At 45.9% G+C, this 21,781-nt stretch overlaps 1 protein-coding gene across 4 annotated transcripts; it reads right to left on the bottom strand.

The window, feature by feature from the left end:
• Positions 1-925: 925 nt before the first annotated feature.
• Positions 926-21,374, bottom strand: slmapa (sarcolemma associated protein a). 4 transcript variants are annotated; one of them, XM_085923294.1, is made up of 26 exons: positions 19,933-21,373; positions 14,507-14,654; positions 14,047-14,119; positions 12,480-12,516; positions 11,407-11,469; positions 11,133-11,228; positions 10,901-10,972; positions 10,665-10,805; positions 10,441-10,578; positions 10,079-10,247; positions 9,703-9,753; positions 9,135-9,296; positions 8,621-8,686; positions 8,214-8,273; positions 8,062-8,127; positions 7,693-7,773; positions 7,434-7,493; positions 7,146-7,268; positions 6,888-6,962; positions 6,547-6,602; positions 6,263-6,467; positions 5,886-6,003; positions 5,367-5,538; positions 4,685-4,819; positions 3,628-3,715; positions 926-2,403 (listed from the first exon to the last, which is right to left on the bottom strand). In XM_085923294.1, exons 1-25 carry the CDS (start codon positions 20,128-20,130, stop codon positions 3,632-3,634), a joined length of 2,649 nt encoding a protein of 882 aa, XP_085779420.1. In that variant the 5' UTR covers positions 20,131-21,373; the 3' UTR covers positions 926-2,403; positions 3,628-3,631. The 4 variants fall into 4 exon arrangements, with proteins under 4 accessions (XP_085779420.1, XP_085779419.1, XP_085779421.1 ...); XM_085923293.1 differs by having other exon boundaries at positions 7,146-7,271; XM_085923295.1 differs by lacking the exon at positions 9,135-9,296 and having other exon boundaries at positions 7,146-7,271; positions 19,933-21,374.
• Positions 21,375-21,781: the final 407 nt, after the last annotated feature.

The following is a 21,781-nucleotide window of genomic DNA, read 5'->3' on the forward strand; positions in this document are numbered from 1 at the left end:
TCATCTGACGCGAAATGAATACCAAAACTCTGTATGACGGGACCGACAGATGTTTTGGAACCACAAAACATGAAATCACATATAGACTGATTTATGACAGTTTGGTGGGAGAAGAATCCGGACGCAGTTGTGGTGGGTCAGGTTGCTACAACTTTATTTCAAACATATATATATATATATATATATATATATATATATATATATATATATATATATATATATATATATATATATATATATATATATATATATATATATATATATATATATATCCCCCCCCCCAAGCCCTCATCTACACAACTCCCCCATTGTCATGGCTAACAACGGATCTTTAACAAAATAGTTCTAGTAGCACATCATTGAATAGCATTTTCATTTTACAATTTTCTCTTGCTCTATCCGTACACTGTAGTGTTTCTCATGATAATTCCTTTATTTTCTTCTTTTCAAACATGGATGTGACGAGACACTACACAAACAGTGATACACGGTGCTACACAACTTCCCGCACGCGCACACAAATGCGTGCAAAAAAAAGGTGCTACAGCTAAAGGTCCTTTTGTTGACATGAAATTTGGCGCTTGGACTTCGGAAGCAAGTTGACATGAAGTTTATGCAAAAATTTGACAAGGTGGAAAGGACGTTTTTGACTTGAAGGTTGACAAACTTGTAAACTGACAAGTTCATGTCAAACCGAAGTTGGTCGGAAGTTGACAAACTTGAAAGGAACTTGACAGACTTAATGTAAACATGGAAAATTTTGATGTCACGGTTACAAAAGTTGATGTCAACAGAAAGTTGACCAAGTGAACATGAAGTTGTCAAAACTTGAAAAACATGACTAGTTAACAAAAGAGACAAATCTAAAGTTGGCGGGAAGTTGACAAACTTGGCAATTGGAATATCTGACAAAAGTTTTAGAATGTTGAAAAAAAAAAAAAAAAAAGCTGAAGTTGACAAAGTGACGGTGAAGTCAATGTGAAATGGATCAAGTTGATCCAATTTCTTTTCTTGCGATTGATTGAAGTGTGAAAATGCGAGAAAAGAGCACAACACAAACATTGACGCACTGGCAATCTGTGTGAGCGTGCGTGAGGTTGTGTGCACACATTTCTGTGTTAACTTACATTAGAGGCACTTTGACCCCCCTTTTGAGTGCCCTCAAAGTTAACATAAAAACTTTTTTTTTTTTTTTTAACCATATTTGATAATTTGGCTTCAAGTTTCAAAACCTCTCTCCCACTCCCTCGGAAAGAAAAATCAATAATGGGGGAAAACCGGTGGCCATTTCAGATGTCATTAAACATGGCCAACTTGGAGCCGAGCCGAGCTTCCACTAAAGAACTCAAATTTCTCTTCTTAGGATAAAAATACAATTGATTTCTTTCTCTGTTAAGGACAGCATTGATATTTGTTTCAAATGGTCAAATCTGACAGCCATGAGTTACCACGTTGTTGCCACTTAATGAGTTTTTCTTTTTGTTTCTCTTCTGAAACAAAGTCGTTTTGTTGTTTTTTTTGAAAACTTGTTACCATTTTTGTCAGCAACCAAAATCCTGCATCTCAAAATGTTATATATAACAATAACTGTGTGTGTGTGTGTGTATGTGTGTGTACACACACACACACACACACACACACACACACACACACACACACACACACACACACACACACACACACACACACACACACACACACACACACACACACACACACACACACACACACACACACACACACACACACACACACACACACACACACACACCTATTTTGGGGGGTTTAAGATAAAAGCAAAACAAAACAAAAAACAACAAATGATGTATTTAGTTATTTATGCTAGTCGACAGAAGAGGAAAACAAAATGATTGTGCCGCGAGGCGGCTTTCTTGGTGTGGAAGTTCGGCCGGCCTTTCTTCATGTGGAAGTTCGGTTGGCTCCGTGGCAATTTGACAAAAACAAACGGAAAAATAATCACCACGACCGAGAAAGAGCACAAATGATTAAAAAATGAGAAAACCCCCCAAATAAACGAAACTTCCCGCCATTCAACAAAATAAATCTGTGAGAAACCACAACCTTTTATATTCCCTCTACAATTATGTACAATTTGACTTTATACAAGTGACGCAGTGGCGCACTCCTTGCAAACAATGCACGTACGTGTGTGTGTGTGTGTGTGTGTGTGTGTGTGTGTGTGTGTATGCTTTTTGTAGGGTTGTGACTGACATTGTCTGGCCCACACAATAAACGGGATGTGCGTGTGCGTGCGTGCGTGCGTGCATGTGCGCGAGACCGAGTGCTTCAGGCCGAGCTGCTTTTGGAGAGGTTGGGGTAGATGATGGCTGCCGTCACGGCGACCATCACTGCGATGGCCGGCATCCAGGGGCTCCAGCCGCCCTGTTGGCACACACAAAATGTGCACATGCACACGCAAACCACCACGGCGACACAAACACACACACGCAACAATGGTTTTGCGGTTAGCAGCTTGTATGTGGTGTCAATTTTGTTAACTAGGACAGGAGAAGGGAAAGAAAAGTGTTAGTTGGACCTTGAAAGACCCTCAATGTGGAAAATATTGAGAATTACAAGGCTGCCGTTTGGACAAACAAAAGCCGAGCGCCAGTCATATTTAATGATGGCCTTCTCGTTGAGACAGACGAGTCACGTCTGTGCTCGTCATTGTTTGGACTCATCCTGATGTCATCGCATCGCGGATGAACACGCACGCAATTGAGCCAACTTCCAGCGTTGCTCTAATTTTTATTTTTAAGGGTGTATATATTTTTTTCCCTTTGCATTTAATCTGATGGACTTTGCTTTGTGCTCTGAGTGAAACTACAGTCTTGGTACCTTGAGGGTTTGCTTGCATAAGAGATACAGGAAGAATTTGAAACAAGGCAAAAAATATCAAGCAGACTGGAAAACAAATTCAAGCAAGGATGTAAAGCAGGCGCAAGCGTGAGGGGAAAAAGAAGGCGGGGGGGGGGAGCTCGGGACAAAATGGAACTCAGCTCCTTAGGGACAATGTTTTTCCAAAATACGTCAATCGCATCTTTTGGGTTTGGAGATTTTGAGGAGCAGAGTTCCGAGTGTGCGACGCGTTCACCAACATGCGTGTGCGGTGTCGGGATGAGCAAAGAATGGAAGGAAAATGTCCTCTAGGGAGTTCAGGGTCAAACTCTGTGACAGTTGAAGGATCCAAAAGAAGATCACAGGTGCCGCGTGAGGAGAGTTTCAAATGTGTGTTTCAAATGTGAGCCCCTGAATGCCTCGGCCAATGGAACATTTTCACATCGCGGAGAAAGAGACAATCTTTATTGGCCCTTTCTGCAACTCTGTGGGCATTTTTGCCCCCGCCTTCTTCATCTACCCGTAAAAGGGCCACTGATACAGAATGGAAAGACAAAGTCAATCCGGGAAATTGAAAGTCATTCATTAAATCCCAGCATTCAATAGAGAAAATTGGAGAGAAGACTTCTTGTGACCAACCCGTGTCAGTAACTTGGCAAAAGAGGCGGGGTGAAAAATGATGCCTTTTAACAGAAAGTTTCAAAAAGGGTCCGGAAGCGAGACAGGGAAGGGGGAAACTGGCAGAGACGGACACACGTCGGCATGTACCTTTCTACCACAACTGGCCGAAACACCAGTAGAGCAGAGCCAGGACAAGACCCATGAAAATGGCTTGGACAGGCTGCAGTATGGATGGCTATTGGAGGGGAAGGGGGGGGGGGGGGGGGGGGGGGGGGATAGGGATAGGGATAAGAAGAAATCAGCCGGCAAATAAACATGGGAGGACACAGCAGCGGTGGCAAGGGAAAAGGGTAAAAAAAAAAAATTGTGAGGGTTGCCCCGCAGTCATTATGACATCATTTCCTCCACAAAAGTCAAGACCTCACTACTGCAGGAATGGCCACAAAACCTTTTTTTTGGAATTACTAACCCAAGGTTCCACTGCATACCTCTGTTAACTCAATAATTAAAAAAAATGTCAACGCAATTATAACGACCATTAACTTTCTGTGACTTTAGAATGTGCGAGGTCAGACCTGGTAGCCAAAATTCAAATAGGTTTCATTCGGCCACCTGTTACGATCTGGTGGAAAGGCCACATCTGCAGACATATGGTAAGAATTGACAAATAAATGATGTCAAACCCTTTGTTTATCCGGCCACGAGATTGCGTTTATCCGAGCTAAACATCCTGATGCAGGGTCGGAAGAGGAGGAAACTACGGGGGGGTCAAACCCGCGTTTGCGTCACGTCAGCCGAGACTAGGCTGTCGGGTCGTGCCGCCACACCTCAGCTGACCTCACGCTGACGCACCGACTATGATGGTTGGCTGTGTGTGTGTGTGCTATCACCATTACAGTCTAATGCAACGTCATATAACGAACGTCAAGGGTTTGAATTTGGTCTTGAAACGTCGAGCGGTGTCACGGAACAGATGGCCGACAACCGTCAGAGGTTCCATTGAGTCGTCCAGGAGTGCGACTCTCAGTCCGAAAATTACGTTACACACACACGCAGGCCACTTTTTCTGCTGCAAATGAACAAGACGACTAAAAGCAGGGAAACATCAAGAAGCCAACCCAAAAAGCAGCTACGGGCGATTGCTCGTCTTAGCCCCGACATGCACCCTCATAGTAGCTGTGTGCGTGTGTGCGCGTGCACTCACAGAACTGTTCTTGTCCTGCAGCAACTTCAGGTTGCTCCTGCACTGCTCCAGCTCCTGGTGGATGTTCGTCTTCTCCTGCTCCGTTTGCTCGTAGCGCCGGCGGAGGTCCGACAGCAGCGACTGCGTGTCTTCATACTGTGACACAAAGTACGTCTACGTGTCCTGTCATATCATTGAGTGGTCCCCCCCAACCTTTTTAGCACCATGGACTGGATTACTGTCAGACAATATTTTCATAGACCGGTGTTCTATCAATCTAAATCAAATATCGAAAGCGTCACTAAATCAAATAATCACAGATTATGGATGATTTTTTTTCCCCGCAAAAAATGTTTGAACGACAATCCCATTTCCCCAAAACAGACCGACCGCAATCCTAAACATCATTGTACTGTCTTTCCAGCCAATCATACGGAAGTGCGTTACCACATAAACACCACTATCCCATTCCATAGGGGAATTCTGTATGGGAACACCACAGTATAATATCATAATCAATTCTATGGAACTTGACTTGCAGGGTCCTTATAACTTGGTGCCAAAAGCATAACACGAGTAATGAGTTATGTGATGTCATGTACACGTCACCGAGGTGTAAAATAATGCAAGCTATATATTCTTTCTTGTGCGGCCTGGGGACTACCGATCTAATGAACAGACGATGTTGTGTGTGTACGTGTACTTCTTTCTGCAGTGTGTGCGTGCGGTCCTGCGCCCGGTCCAGCTGGCTCTTCAGCCGACTCTCGTCCTGCTGGTGCTGGTTCTTTAGAGAACCTAGCTTGCCATGCAGAACCTCTTCTCGCTTCTCCAGAGACTCCAGAACGCCACCGAGGACCACACTTTGAGCCCTGGTGCTGCAGAGACCCGAGCGGGGAGGGAAAAACAAAAGTCGCTTAGTTCAATGCAGTCACTTGCAAAATGGCACCGAGCTCTACAGTTGGTCCAAAATCACATTTTCAGTATTTGTGTAGCACAGCAAAACAAAAGAATGAGCGGGGCAAACAACTCTGAGCTCTTCATAGCCAAAGCGTCTCCTTTGTCATCAAATCCTATGGTTACATCCCGATTTGAGTTGACATCTAATTTGGCAAATTAGTAGGGGAGCAGCAGTTACTAGTGGCATCTTTTTGTCGACAGTTTTGATCCCTAATCTCGGGGAAGGGTGAGATAGCGAAGGTTCACTGCCTTCGATCGGGTGTACCTGCACAGTTCGGCTTCCAGGCAGTGCAGTTTGTCCGCGAGTGTTGCCTTCTCCTCCTTCAAACCGTCACAGTCCAGCTGCAAAGACGCACACCTCTGTTGCAGTGTGGCGCATTCCCCTAGGACCAAAGAGGCCAGACATACTCGTTTAGGACACCATTCCCCGAGCCAACGGACTTTACAAAGGCAAAGCTCGTGGCTAGTCCTAATTATCCCTGCTTTGTTTAGTTGGACTGGAAACTTGAACAGCTCGAAGCCATCCTTTTTTTTTTTTAAGAATTGTTAACTAGCTGCAAATCGAGTTCATTGCCACCGTACTGCGTTCATACTTAAGTGGGGATGGCCTTGTTTTACTTTTAATGTGGTCCTGTGGCATACCCTGCAGGTGGCTTGTGTTGTCGCCTTGCTGCCGCTGCCGCGCAAAGTCCTCCTGCAGCCGGCCGATCTCCTCCTCATACTTGGCGGCTGTGCTCCTCCAGCGCTCCAGCTCGCGCCGCACACTGCCCAGGTCCTCCTGCTGGGCGGCGATGTCGCGCTCCCGCTCTGCCGTGGCCGCCTCCATGGCATGCCGCAGGACGAGGATCTGTGACAGGCGGGAGGGAGGACACGCGCCAGACGTGAAATGGTTTGTGAGGAGCCGAGACAAGCGGAGGGGCAGCTACCTCCTCCTGGGCGGAGTTGAGGTCCTCCATGCCGGCCTGCAGCTTCTCGAGCTGAGCTGTACATGCACAAAACATAAGGCAGAAGTGGAAGCTCAGGTCAACGGAGCAAACTGTAGAAGCCACGAATCGTGCCCAATTTTATTTTAGAATGTTTTTTACATTTTATTCCTAATATTTGTGTACTTTACATCAAATTTTTGTCAGATATTTTAATACGTGTAGTATTTTGTATCGTAATGTTTTAGTGATGAGCATCATCTTTCTCCCTCCCACCACGTTGTAGCTTTACTTCTATTTGCATCAACGCTTAGCAATCACACTGCATGTGTGCATGTACTAACTCAGCAGGTACTGGATCTGTTTGGTCGACTCCTCCGTCTGTTGAGAATTAGTCTTCCTCTCCTCCTCCAGCAGAGCTAAATAAAAAAATGAAGGCATCCAATTTACATAGCGATTCTCTGGACACTCAAAGACACTAAAGAGCGACAAGCGACCCTGCGGGTTCCTGAGCGACCAGCTGGGGCTCCCACATGCACACATTATCATGTCCAATGGGCTAGAATGCAGATTGTAGTTATTATCGCAGAATTTGTTGTCACCTTGAAGCTCCAGACATTTCTGTTTGCCGGTGTTGGCTAACTCCTGGGCCTCTAGAAGCTCCCTGTGGAGGTGGTGGATGACCTGTTCCGTGTCGCTGGGCTCCAAGCCGGCCCGATGCAACTCTGCTACAAAAAAACAACAATGTAATTTACCATCACAAAATGTAAGAGCTTCATGATACTGGTCGTAGTGGTGCACTAATACTACCTGGAGCACGTACGCCTTACGAGCAGATTCTTTTTCTTTCATGAGAACACTACAAAAACATTGCCCATTGCCACTGTTACCTTTGAGCAGAGGTACTCTGTTCAGCGGTTCGTTGAGCTCCTGGTCGTCCATATTGCCATCTGAAACGGTTTTCATTCGTCATTTTTTCCACTCACGACATTTGATCTCTTATTATTCACTTCAATTACTTTTTTAATCTTGTGAGTTGCACAGGTAAAGTGAAGAAAAGAAAAACTCTCCTAGGTGTACAGTATGAAAGACTACCTCAGGAAGGACACAACAATTTATGACAATGTCTTCCAAATGAGTTTGGCTGACCTGACGTATCGTCACTGCTGCGGTCTTTGCTAGGACTCAGGGTATCCGACATGTCCGACTCTTTGGCATCCATCTGGCTTTCTGTGGACGCACATACAAGTAGTATTTGGTGTCAAGGAAGGATGTTGAAGTGATGCATCTTGACTGAGGCAAAAACCTTTGAGGAGCCAAGTTTAGCCTGGCTTGTTAGCAGAAGTTAGCGTTTCTTCGCTGCGTGCCCGTGCTTTTGTGATTGCATTCTTTTCTGAATCATCCATTTTAAAAGCCGTAGAAATTATATTGTTGTCAAATACGCTAGAGTTGAGAATTAGTGTTCATCAAATTGAAAATGTCATCTCATTTTGTGATTGCGGGAACAGCAAGGTTTACTTTTGAGTCGAAACGGGCTGGCGAGCATGTCGTCTCCGTCCGTCTGGTTGTTCTGTAGGTGGGCATCTGATAAACACGCAGACAAAACGAATGGCATGAAGCAGCAATTGTGGGATTCATAAACACAACCCCTCCTCTTCAACATTTCTCACCATCCAAGTTGGCCAGTTTGTGGAGGGATGAACTGACTGCTTCTTTCAGCTGCTTCACCGCTGCAGTAAGCAAGCAAGCAACCGCGGGAAATTAACAACACAACTGACTTCTTTAGGTGGGCTAAATAACAGTTTCATAGTTTTCCAGCAGACTAGAGATAACATTTTAAACTTTTCAGTGCAACGCGACATTTCAAGCATCTTACAGATGAGCGTGCAAAAGAAATTCCCATGCGTTGAAATAATCATGCTACTATGTCACGAGCTTCCACCGCTGACGAAGAATCCAAGTGGAGGAGTCCAGCGGCAAAGAAAGAACACCCTTCTCCAAAAAATGGGGAAAACTCCAAGATAAAACAAAGTGCATATAAAGCTGAAAGGCGCCGTGAGGTTGGATTTGTACTCACGCGGACACTCAATCAACTGTTGGATTCGAGTGGTGTCTCCTCCGCTGTTGTTAACGTGACAGTTGTCTGACAGAAACAGAGAAACCGGAGTTACTTGTTCATCGCGTGTTCTCTCAAGACAGAAGCTTGTGCGACACAAAGAGCCTCCAGATAAGGCAGCGAGCGAGTGACCATTTGTGAGGAACACATAAGACGGATGCCACAATGGAGATCTGAGGGGGTATTCGTCAAAATGGCAACAAGAAGTGGATGGACAGAACGCAGACAAAGACGGCTCAAGTGACAAACTCAAATATCGATCGGTTCAAGACTTAGTAGGCAAATTGTTATTGGTCACTTCTTGTTTGTGTTCACAAAGTGTTGCCTTGCTTCAAAAACGCTACCAGAACTTCAAATGAAAAAAAAAAAAAAAAAAAGGATGCGTGGCTCGCGGCACATTCAGGATTCAAGAGAAACTCCTAACTAAGACTGAGACTGAATGAGGTCCGCAGATTGAATTGAATATGTGGACTACCATCCACATCTCCAACTGCACCATCGTCCGTGTCTGTGTCTGTGTCTTCATCGTCCTCATCCTCATCTTCCTCGCGGTTCTCGGGCGGCCGCCGGTTCAGCTCGTCCTCGGCCGGTCGCTCCTCTGCGGGCGCCGTCGTTGCGGGGGAGGTTTCGTCTTCATCTGTCACGTGACCACATCACACAAACGCCAATTTGCAGAGGGAGCCTTCACTGCTCGTGCACCTACGGGGTTTCAGTGAGCTCATTCCAACACCAGACGCCAATCAGCAGCCCAACCTTGATCTTTTTTTTTTTTTCCAACCGAGACGCATTAGAGAATCCACTTGAGAAAGTCCAGGAAGCACCGTCGTTTCACAAAGAGAACCCAAACACCCTTCCCTGTCATTCTTGAGACAAATGAACCGGCTTCACCCAAGTTGTGACACTTGAACCGTGGACAGGAGCGGCAAGAGGAAGAACAAGACGTGATGGAGAAAGACAGAGCAGCATGCAACCCGCAATCAAACTTGCCGCATGCAGGAGCGGAAGAAGTGAGCCAAATGGCCGGAGGAGACACGTGGACTCACCCAGACTGTTGTTTTCCTTAACGCTTTTCTCCTGAAGCTGCTCTAAGCGCACTGTTGACAACAGCAAGGGAAAGAGAAGAGAAGTTGGCTATCCCAATGGCGGCCATTAGTGTGTTGCGGGGACGCTGCCTTGTTATCCGAGCACCCGACAAAGCATTGATTCAGATGTCAAACTGTTTTTTTGTCATCGTGCCACATTGCCAACCATTTTCTGCTCTTTTGTTTATGACTTGAATGAGTTTCCTCTCTGGTGTTCTGTTAACTTCATATTTAAATCAGCCACACGTAAGCACGAGGCAAGGCTGGTGGCACAGGGGCTCAAGTGACAAATTTGCAAATGTGGCGGTATCATTTGGAGGTAGTGTGTCTCGGGTACCCTGCAGGGCAGCGAGCCTCTCATTGGTGAAGTCGTTGTCGGCCTGCAGCGCCTCGATGCGTGCCTGAAGAACTTGTTCCTTCTCCTCCATCTCCTCGATGCGCAGCTCCAGCTCCCTTTTCTCCGAGGCCCCACGCTGGGTCAGCTCCTCTTGGCGCCCCTCCGCTGTCTGCCGGAGGAAATTCATGAGTCCAAATGATTTGAAGAGCGTACCAGTTGGAGAATATAAAAGCTCAACAAATGAACTCCACAACGCATGGACGGCCACTGGACTGAGGCCGGAGCAGCCGTGGGCTCCTGTTATGCATTCCAGTTGACATTGGAGGGAGTGTGCTTGGTGACAACCCGTCACGAGGCCTCACCTTGATTTTCTCAGTGAGCTCTTTGATCTCATTGACGGCAGTGTTGTACTTGCTGGCCAGCTCCCTCAGCTCTTCCTGGCTTCGCTGGGACATTTCCTTCAGGTGCGTGCACTCGTCCTCAGTGTTGCTGAGCGAGCGCTGCGGGCGGGGATAGTGACTAACGACTTAAAAAAGCGCAGAGCTTTGCGTTCGCGGGCCGACAGCGAGCAAAGCGCGGGTCGCACCTCCACCTCTGAGAGCTTCCTGACCACCTCGATCTTTTCCTGCAGGACCCGCCGCAGAGACTCCTTGGCTGTGGTCTCGTAGTTGTGTTTGTCCTCTTGCAGGGCCAGCAGCTCCTTACGAATGCCGTCCTCTGTCTGGGACTGACAGCGGATGCCAAAAATGCACTTTGGTTATGGATCAATCTTGAGATGACAATGTGGAGACTCCAGAGAGAAAAGAAGGAAGTGTGGCTCACCTTAGAGTAGGCCTGCAGCTGAGTGCCCATCACCTCCAGTCTGGACAACAGACGGTCTTCATCAATCAGTGCCTGACAAAGGAAAAAGTGTTTGGCTCCATCCATCCATCCATCCATCCATCCATCCATCCATCCATCCATCCATCCATCCATCCATCCATCCATCCATCCATCCATCCATCCATCCATCCATCCATCCATTCGTTCGTCCTTCCGAAGAGGTGGTTCCCACCTGCCAACTGCTCTCCGAGGCCTCCTGAGTAGTGGTGAGCACACGCTGCAGCGTGGCGAGCTTCTGCTCCAGCATCTGCTCTCGGTGTAAGGCCTCCTGTCGCACAGGCAGAACCAGAACAGTACCGAGTCAGCTCGCAACAACGGTATTGTCTGGCTTAAGTTGAACATTTGTTACCATTGAATATCTCTATTTTTGTGCGATAAGAGATAAGGCAGCTCATTTGTTTTGAGGCGAAAGAAAAAGGTGCGGCCGTTAGATGTCGCTGTGTTACCTGTAGATACTGGGAGAGCTGAAACAGTTCCTGAGAATACATACTGGGAGTGTTGGCTGCAACCTAGAAAAGAAACACAAAAATACAGTTAGGTGACAGACAGCCCATTGAAAAGCTCAAATATTTAGTATTTGTCACACAAATTCAAAACGGGAATGCTACATTAGCTTACATAGCTAAGAGGCTAGCTACTGTATTGGTTTATTGAAACAGTACTTTGCTGTTTTACATGACAATGATGCAACAATTTTGCAAACACATTTTACACGCACTCGTAAAAATTGCGACTTTTCGGGCAGAGTGTCCCAATTTGGCAAACCGTTCATTCAACATAGTAGCTTTGTGCCACTTGATGCTCAAGTCCTAGTTATTCAACGCAATGGAGAAATTGTTTGGAAATGCCCCTCAAAAAAATGTATTCAAATATTATGTGAGTATTTGAATCCAGTAACAAAGGTCAAAGTTCAAGCAGTCAACATGAAATGGGCCTGGATGTGAAAGGCGACTGAGAGCCTCATGCCACTTGGTTCAAATGAGGTCAGTCGCACACGCTACATTCCTTACACAGGTTACACTGGCCCCCCCCCTGCTGTTCTTTTGACAGTTGGAAGACACAGAACAGAACACCACAAGCTCTTCTTTGTAACCTTTACAGCCCAACTATGCTAAGCGGACGCGATCTGCACACTCTCACTCCGCCCACTCGTGGAAATTTGTAGGGGAAGAAAGAGAGTGGCAGCGATCCACACATTCCCCACATCAGCTGACCACTCCACACGCACGCACACACCAGGGAAAATGAGAGAAATCCTGGCCAAGTGTATGTCAGCACTACACGCCCCACCGCACACACACACACACACACACACACACACACACACACACACACACACACACACACACACACACACACACACACACACACACACACACACACACACACACACACACACACACACACACACACACACACACACACACACACACACACACACACACACACACACACACACACACACACACACACACACACACACACACACACACACACACCAAGCACGTTACGTCCTCACCTTGTCTACAGGCAGCGGCAGCGGAGCCTGGATGACACTGCAAAGACAGAGAACATTTGGTGAAATCAGATCAGATGGGAGGGGAAGACACACAAACAACAGCAATATTGCCAAGATAGTCATTGTTGACAATCGCTCAGCTCATTTACTGCTTTTCTTGAGTGCCAATTGAAGCGCGTGCACAACGTGTATATAAATGTGTACTCTGCTTTAGAGCACTTTCTCACTTAGTCAGCAAAAGATTCAAAGATGTCTAAATAACAAACAAGACGGTGAAGAGTTGTTGTTTTTTTAAGTCACACCGCCATATGTGGTGCCTGCACACAAGACAGGCAAATGTACCACTAGAGCATCAGTGAAGTTAAGGAGAGCCTTGGTGAAGTGAAAACTTTCTGCACATTATATTCTGGCAAAGTAGTGTAGTAAAAGTACCAATGTTTTCCCTCGCATGATAGATAAATAAATGTGACGAATAATCCGGATTCCAATGTTGGTAAAAAATGATTCTGGTGACCTTTTAGGCCATAATTGCCCAGCTGTTACTTAAGAAAAAGATGAAGTTGAATGTGTGTCACTAACGCCACTTAGCAACATATCTATGATGGCTGACTCAGGCGTCTGTTAATGTGTAACTGACTGGTAACACCTCCAAAAACAACTCTGAGCAAATACAAGTGTCCGTTCGCTGGCTCACACATATTAAATTGAACTTGAATTCAAAAAGCAGTCGGCATTCGTTAAGGCTACTCAATTATGTCAGCTCCTAAACCAAAAGACTCAAGACCAAAATCGGTGTCAAGTTTGCTGGGTGGGGAAACAACATTCCATTTCAATTCAGTGTGGGACCTTAACATCACAAAGTACAAGTCAAATAAAAGTGCTGCTCGGGCTTGTGGACAAACGGCCGTTACCTGTCTTGCGTTCCTGCTGCGTTCAGCGGATGGCGCACCGACACAGGGCGGAGATCAAAGTTCACCCTCACTATCGGCGCCTGACCAACTAGCTGAGATTTCTAACCTGATTTTCCAAGCAGCCGTTTGCAAACATCAACGTTCTCTCCTTATACACTCGGAAGCCAGATGCAGAATAAACTGATGGTCCTCCTTGAACTTGTGCAAGCTCCGCCCCTCGAGATGAGCAGTGCGTGAACAAGCGTACTTCATGACTACAGCTAACTGGGGGGGGGGGGGAATGGGCACACTGACTCACCTCATCAGGTGATGGAGGCGGACTGCTTCGGTGGACTCTACATGGTTGGGGGGAGGTGTTGTGCAAAACAACTACAACTCTTTTTTTTTTTTTTTTAAGTATTGTAAATATCTAAGATGGGTCTGGATGATTTTACACAATAATTTGATTTTCTTTCTCAGCATGTCGCCACTGGCGTGCACTGCTTACACTAACAAGCATGGCTGTTGACAGAGGAGCTAATATCTGAGAGAAATAAACCCTTCTATTTTATTTAAAGGCCAGCGTTGAGCACAAGTGAGATAGATTCGATGGGCTTTTTGAAGAAAGCCAATCAAGCGACTCATGTCGGAGCTTAATGGATCCGTGTTCTACTTACTCGCTTCGTCGGCGTGCCTCCATCCCTTCAGGCAGGAAGAGTTTGATTGTTGACACAATGCAGCCATGTGTGACTGGAAACACACAACAAAGTCACACACAAAAAAAATAAACATTAGTAATTTCAATTCAATTTTTAATGTCCCCTGTTTGTGAGCCAAGTTGACTCCAGATTGTGGTGATTCTAGAAGCCATTTGGAATGAGGTCATGGAGGATGAACTTTGGCTGAGACACTCATTTGAAAGGCTTGGTAGTGGAGCTGAAAATCTGACCAACATGTCCATATTGTGTGCATGTGTGTGAGCTTTGAGGTGAGCCACAAGGTGTCCTTAAGGGCAATCCCAGGTCTGACCATTCAAGTGCTGCCCGTTTGCAGCAGCACATGCAGGTTAGCAAGGTCAGCTAACTATTAGCGCTGCCTTAATAAAGAAAACTTTTGAGCAGCCAAACCACAGTATACCTTTGCGTGTGTTCTCCGTGACATCCACACCAAATTGAATGATGTCTCCCGAGAGGACCTCGCAGGGCGGACTCTCCTCCGAGCCCCGACTCAACCGCTGGCTGTTAATGAAGGTCCCATTGCTGCTTTTAGTATCCTGCAGGTAGAACTGGGAGGAGAAAAAATAAATAAAATACTTTTTGTGAATTAAATGTCTCAATATAGTGTAAAGCGGCTCACGGTCGTCAAATCTGAAAATTAACATGAGCATATCATCAATGTTGATTTTGCTTAGAAAGGAAAAGTCCTTTGGGTGCATAAGCAAGACAGAAGATAAAAGTTGCCAAAAACACAAGGGGGCTTGGACTGCATAAGCTTCAATGGGGCAATCTGAGATAGATGACGGCGATACAGTCACAAGAAGACTGGAGTAGCAGTCGAAACTGTCAGCAAGGTAAGAACTAAAAACTTTTATGGTCTGAACAAAATCATCTGTTTATATAGATCTACAGTCACGTTCCAATCCTCCCTTGGCTCATCAGTACGGCAGTAATATTAGTCATTCAATACAAAGGATTAAGAAAATATGATTGCAATTGGCTGGTAGTTGTGGATGTACGATGCCTCTCAGCCCGAGTCATCCACAACCTTATTGGGGACAATAGATGGGTGGAGACAGTCTCTTTGAATGTTCTGAACTCCTGCTTCTTTACCTGTTTTGGCCATCAAGCAAGTTGCCGTACAGTGGACATGTTTTGCTTCTTGAGACGCCAAATTATACACACGACTGATGAGCTGATGTGAATCAACAAGTTTTAAACTGATGAATGAACACTTGATGTTGATCACGTGGGAATCCTTCAGCACGGACAACGTTTATTAGCACGCTTGGTAAACATTGCTCCGATGCAGGGCGTTTCACAACACAGACGCGGCTCTCCTCGAACAGGAACAGCGGCACAGTGTGAACAAAAAAACCTTGACGCCAACAACGACGACGGCAGCAACTCGTGCACTCCTTTCTTCATTCGCACGTCGGGCAGCGACGGCACGTGAATGTTAAGCGTGTACTTACGGAGGCAAGTAAACACATCAGACGAAGCGCGCACGGGCTACTGGTCACACAGACAAACACACGCAATGTGATGTAAGCGCATGATAGTGGGTGGGGGGGGGGGAGAGCGCTTCATCCATCACCTCGTCATTGTGACTGAAAACAAGACAGCGTTGATCTACTGGAGAGGGAGGAGAGAGTTCCACTGAGCTCACCATTCATCAGACTGCAGTGTGCCCACCCGCAGCACACACACACACATGCGCACACACACTTAGCACTTGTCCCCATGGTAACATGGAGACAGGGAGGAGGGACCTAAGTTAGGGCGAAGGCGCTATATAAATAAAGATATCTTGTATTGTAGTCACACATTCCACCCAGCAAAATCTGGCAAAACTTTATGGGCTGGAAAAATTCATACAGCTTCATAGACTTGCACTCCGTCAGCGTTCAGCAACAAACGTCCGCTCATAAAATCTCGTTGCATCTCGTACACACAGAGGATGGAGAGGCGGTTCAGACGCACACACTGCGGACGTAAACTCCACGGCCTCGTCATGTTGTACCTGTGTGCCTTTAAGAGGTGGGGCCTGGCCTGGCCTGGTAACCAATGACTTTGGAGAGTTGGCTGTTGTGAGTGCAGGTTAGCAGCTAACCGTTAGCCAGTGTGCATACTTAGGTTAAAATTGTTTTTTTTGTTTTGATAACATTTGTTGAATAAAGCGAGACCCGTGAATACACTTTTTTTTTATGAGAACATCTTAAACGTAAGACATTCTGTGTCAATGTCAAAGTGAAGCAGACAGCTTCTTTTTTCTGTTGTCATGAATGCATCGCTTGTCAACCCAAACTGGCATATTTCATCGCCACAGCCGCCAGATTTCTACACCCACTTTTGGGACGTTTCTCTGGAATACGAAACAGACGCCGTATTTTCCTTCCTCCATCATGAATGGATGGAAGGGTCGAGTTCTACAAACCGTGTAGTTTCCCCGAGGGCCGCCGTCCGTTTTATGACTAATACATAGAGCCTTCCTTTGGGACAAATCGGCCCTCGACCTCTTCAACGTCCAATTGGATCGTTTACATCAGAGGTGCTCATTACGTCGATCGCGATCTACTGGTCGATCGCGGAGGCAGTACTGCTCGATCGCAGCGTGACTTTAATTTTTTTTTTTTTTGTCAGCCCATCATCCTATAATTACAAAACAATTCAATATTTATGATGTGTGTTGTGCAATATTGGCCTATTCGGTTATGCAAGGTACATCAACATACATTGTACATACAAAGAATCCTTCATACATTTGAAAATAGTTATATGTTTAACATTTTTGTAGTGTGTAGGTAGATCATTTTGACTTGGTTGTTTTATAAGTAGCTCGCATGCTGGAAAAAGTGTGAGCACCCCTGGTCTACATTTAAACGCGCTTGGGGGAATCTCCGTGTGGCCGCACCTGAAGCCTGAAGCAACTTTGTGACTCATCAACAGTAGGGTGTGTTGCTGATTTATATATACACAGCTAAAACACTGTATGGGTGCTGAAAACATCCTAGAACAAAAGAAAAACCGTAGTATCGCCATCCTAACCTATGACAAACTGAAAAGCAACGGTTTGGCAACTCCGATGGCCGTATTCCTCGGATGTCCCCATTTTCTAATAGGTCAACATCAAAGTATACACGGCATGGAAAAAAACCTTGAGAAAAATGTTGTCAGTACAAGTGAGCACACGCTGGCCTGGCATTTACGTGCCAACAAGTACCAGAGCTGATAACCCTCACGTGCTGTTTATCGTCTACCTTTTCTCAGCATTCCTCGCTCACGTGACCAAAACATGCAGGACTTAACTCTAAAGTGGCGTAAAGTGGGCAAACTGGAGATTACAACCTCGTGGATGAATCTTGCTCAAAGACGTCCTCTTGGAGGATTTGCCGGTGTGATCCGCTCATCTGGCACGTGGATGAGCCAATGACGCCGGGGGTCGTCAATCTGCTTTAATCTGATACAGATCTGCCCGAGCGGACCACTGAGTGGCTTGCTAGCAAGCTTCAGCTTCTGTGGGGTAACTAAGACACGGCGCCCTTTAGATGGTGCCGTCTTAATATGTTTGGATCCGGGGGAGCCCTTACGGAGACAATTCTGTTTTTTTGCTCATAATATGGAAAATGTAACATAACTGCCATGCCCGAAGCTTTTCATAATGTACAAGCCATGTTTTAAGCACCGCACACTCGCACGTCAGGTTTGGTTGCCAAACACTCCTACCTTGAAAAAATGGTCACTGGCGTTGAACACAGATGAACACAAAGTAAAACTGTGGCCGACGTGATCAAACTCTCAAAGTGCAAAGTCACATGATTTTTTTTTTTTTTTTAAAGGTTGTTTTTTTTTCTGCAAGAGGAAGCGACAGTTATTGAGCAAAGCCACCGCTAGCTAATTCCTGTGCGCATCTGACAACATCTAGTGAATATTAAATGCTCCACAGTTGGCATGCCAATATACTTTGAAATGGTGAAAATGAATTGACTATATGCTATATTACAAAAACATTAGTCTGGTCGTGGGATGAATCATACATTAAGACACAACTATTCAAATGAACCAATGGAACAATTAGATCAAATATAATTAACATAAAAATGACTACACATCGGGTATTAACGATTCAAAAATCGAGACACGACGCTTAGTTGTATTTGTTTGTTGTTGGCACCCGAACGCTAATCTGATGTGGATGCGGAAAACTCAAATTCCCAAGTGTCCACATGGCCCACACTTGGTCTAAGCCTGCGACTCCCCGGACCTGCTGAACCTGTTCGGCGGCTGAGTGACGACAGAGGCACATATTATGCACGTCTGCTACAGACCTCTGATAAGTAAAGTTTAAGAACCCCCCCCTCCCAAAAAAACCACTTTAATGGGGATGAAACCACAGTGAGCTTTGTTTGTTATTTACAGTATACGAGACTTTACACCGATTTCTTGGGCTGGATCAAATAGGGAGAAATATTTCGCATATTATGCAAAATCCACGATTGGGAGTAATGTCAAAATTTGCTGGTCGATCCATGACATTGATCAGATGCGCCGGTAAACAACAGCGAGACCATAAAAGGCAGAAAAATATCCAGCTGTTGTGAGCGGTGTAAAAAGAGCAGCAGTCGTGACATGTATTCCGCCAGAATGAGGCGTGTTTGGTTAAATCGGGTCGGCCCGGCCCAGTTTGTCCGCAGGATTAAGGACTTGCAGGTAATTTGTCAAGCAGGCATAACTTGAGCGGCAAATATTTTGGCACGCTAGTGCATAAATCCCAAAGCGTTTGAAGGCCTTTTTTCCCTTTGGCCATGTAATAATGAGGAACCCAGCGCGTGTCTTTATTTAACAAGTCCTCTGGATGCTAGGGACATTTTCCTGTGCTGCTTTGAGATTATTTATCACCTTCCACAACACAATGCTGGATTTGTCTCTGCCGCAGGACCGCATGGCAGACGTGTGCCCTTAAAATAACCCAATTTGTTCGGCTTTAATTAAAAGTTCACACTCTGAGGGGGAAGTCTGCCCAAGGGATGGCAGGTCAAAAAAAAAAGAAAAAAAAAAGAACTAAAGCGAGAGTGTGTTGGTGTGTGCGTGCATGTGACAGGTCTTCTGGTAATTTAAACATGACTCAAGACTCTGAGCTGGCCATTTGTGGAGTTGCCGCCCGACGACGAGGCGATCGGGCAGGATTGCCAATAGCGATATTGGGCTGGTCTGCTTTTTCCATAAAGGCACTCCTTGGTTCCTTTGATGCAACTTTTCCTGCTTGATGCGGTTCTCTTGGCCAATTGTGAACACAAGAATCTGGCATAGATCCTATCAAGTGCCCAGACTCGTTTGCAAACGATGCAGGACGCACCAAGTTCGGGGACCAAATTCAGATACGGATTTTGGTTGAGTGGAGAAGTGACAGTGAAAAAGGCTAAAACATAGATGTCAGGGACTGAAGCAAGGGAAGAGATGACCTGCTCGCTCGAGATGGTTTAACCAGATGAAATAGTGAAGACACGACTCGTCAATCGAGATTTCCGCTCCAATTTCAGCGGGTAGGTAATTCCCAAGTACTGGCACTTGAACAGAGAATTCGCTCCAACCTGCTGAATGTCGACTACTTTTTGGAGCTCTTTGAGAAACCACGAGAGCAGGAAGTGGTTATACCCAAAGTACCCCCCCCCCCAAAGTACGGAACAACTATTCATGTTAAACCATTCATTTAGATTATGAAGATGAGTTTTAAATATTTGAACTGTTTTGAGATCAGGTTTGTGTCATACAGTCATCCCTCATTTATTGTGGAGGGTATCAAATGAGAACCAAACAGAACCGTGATCTTCAGTACCTAAGACTTACCTTGCCAGTCTTGTGGTCAAACCAGACCAGGGCGTGGTTCCTCGACAGCACCTTGCAGTCGAAGGTGGCGTTGTTCTGCGTCGGCCGGCAGCGAGCCACCGACCGGCCGATTTTGACGGGCTCATCCAGGTACACATGCCTCTCCTGGAATGGGTGCGAGTTGGGTCGGCAGGCGAACACGGCAAGAGGTGAAGGCATTGATTTTGGCTTGAGGGTGTTACTCCAACCGGACACGAGGGACAGCTTGTCTTGATCCAGAGTGGCAGGAGTTGGTGTTCCAATCTCCCAGACGAATAATCAACTATATCAGGGGGGGGGGGGGGGCCTGAGGCACTAACTAATAAACATTGTCCACTGTGCACGACTCAGGTAGAAAAACAATGCCCGTCCGTAAGCATAACGACAGATGCCATGTGTCAAGACTTGCATGACTGAGTACAGAAGGGACAGTCTGGCAAACAGCCCCCCACGTCCATCAAACTAGACCAGAACTGAAGCAAAGAGAGAAGGAAGCTTCCTGCACGACTACAAATGTAATCTTGATGACTTTCGTTAATCTGTCCAAGGATGAGTCGATAGAAAGTCCAGGCGCCTCTTCTTACAGTGCAACTGCATACATTCACTCGTTTTTTATAACTAGAATTGATTTGACATTTGCATGCAAGTAAGGGACGAAAACGTTGCTATTAGAACTTCATTCACCAAGCAAAAGGTATTCGACGAAGGCAGAGTTAGAGAATGAAGATAATTACCAGGTAGAGAAGTCAAATCACTTCCGTCCTTCCGTTAAGTAACCGCCGTTTGAATGATATATTTGGGGGGAAAATAAGACACTCGCTGGTCGGGATGAGCAGTGCAAACTACAGGGGGTGGGGGGTAATGCTAATTGGAGAGCTCGCCAGTAGTAGTGAACAAGTGAAGCGTTAACACGGCTAGGCGGCTAAGCTAATGAGTGCTCGCAAACTTATCCTTCGGGCCCCCAAAGCCTCTCTGCGTACCCTTCTCGACCAGCTCGCTTAACACGTGGGAACCAAATGCCATTTTAGTCGCCCTCGCAAGGCGCTAATCCCCGTCGTTCGGCTACAAGCGACTCGGTGAGAGCTGCCTTAGCTTTCAACAGCTAACCGGCTAAAGTGACAGTCGGCGGAAAAATAAAAAACAGTGGGGGAGTTTCTTCTTCAAGCCCTCCTGCTCGGATACACGGAAAATCCCCGGCGCTGGCCCGCTGAACGGCGCTGTCATTCGCTTCCCTCGCTCCGGCTCGCGTCTCCAAATTATAGTCGTCGCCTCGGAGCAGTTTCCTGGTCGGAACATAGAAGTTGTCCTCCTCCGCGAGTCGCGGCCGCCATCGTGTAACCAAAGAGCCGACAACTGGCCGTGGTGCGTTCACAAACCCAATGACATCAACTTCTACTGGCTCTGGCTCCTCTGCTGAGCTCATCAAATCCCGCCATACATTTACATACGGTATTGGATGAGTACTACACGTATTTTAACTAATCGTGTGAATGAGGGCATTATATATGAATTACATTTTGTTTTTGAAAATATACTCGATAAAATGTGTATTTGTCCGTTCTATTTGATATTACAGGTGACTGAGGAGGAAAGACAAACTTGAAAACGTACTTCTCGGCCACCGTAGAGTGTTTATGTTTAATGTTGTGTTTGAATTTTAATGACATTTGGTATATATTTTCGAAGGAATGTACATCATATTTCTATCATGTTTTATTTCGCTTGCGTCGAGATTAGGCGGGATCCATGCTCGCATGTCCAATACATCGATTTCAAGAACCCGTGAATAAACTTGGCATAATCAAAGAGTAGAAGCATAAAATAATAATAA

The sequence above is a fragment of the Syngnathus leptorhynchus genome, chromosome 11 (assembly GCF_054491065.1).
Source record: "Syngnathus leptorhynchus isolate UIUO chromosome 11, UIUO_Slep, whole genome shotgun sequence".
Taxonomy (NCBI): Eukaryota; Metazoa; Chordata; class Actinopteri; order Syngnathiformes; family Syngnathidae; genus Syngnathus; species Syngnathus leptorhynchus.

Excerpts from the sequence above, each read along its gene's own strand:
- slmapa (XM_085923296.1), bottom strand. The coding sequence starts at position 20,130 with ATGCCTTCACCTCTTGCCGTGTTCGCCTGCCGACCCAACTCGCACCCA. Across the intron at positions 10,248-10,440 it reads AGCTCACTGAGAAAATCAAG|ACAGCGGAGGGGCGCCAAGA; the intron begins GTGAGGCCTCGT and ends TTCCTCCGGCAG. Across the intron at positions 7,272-7,433 it reads CAGAGTACCTCTGCTCAAAG|CAGAGTTGCATCGGGCCGGC; the intron begins GTAACAGTGGCA and ends GTTTTTTTGTAG.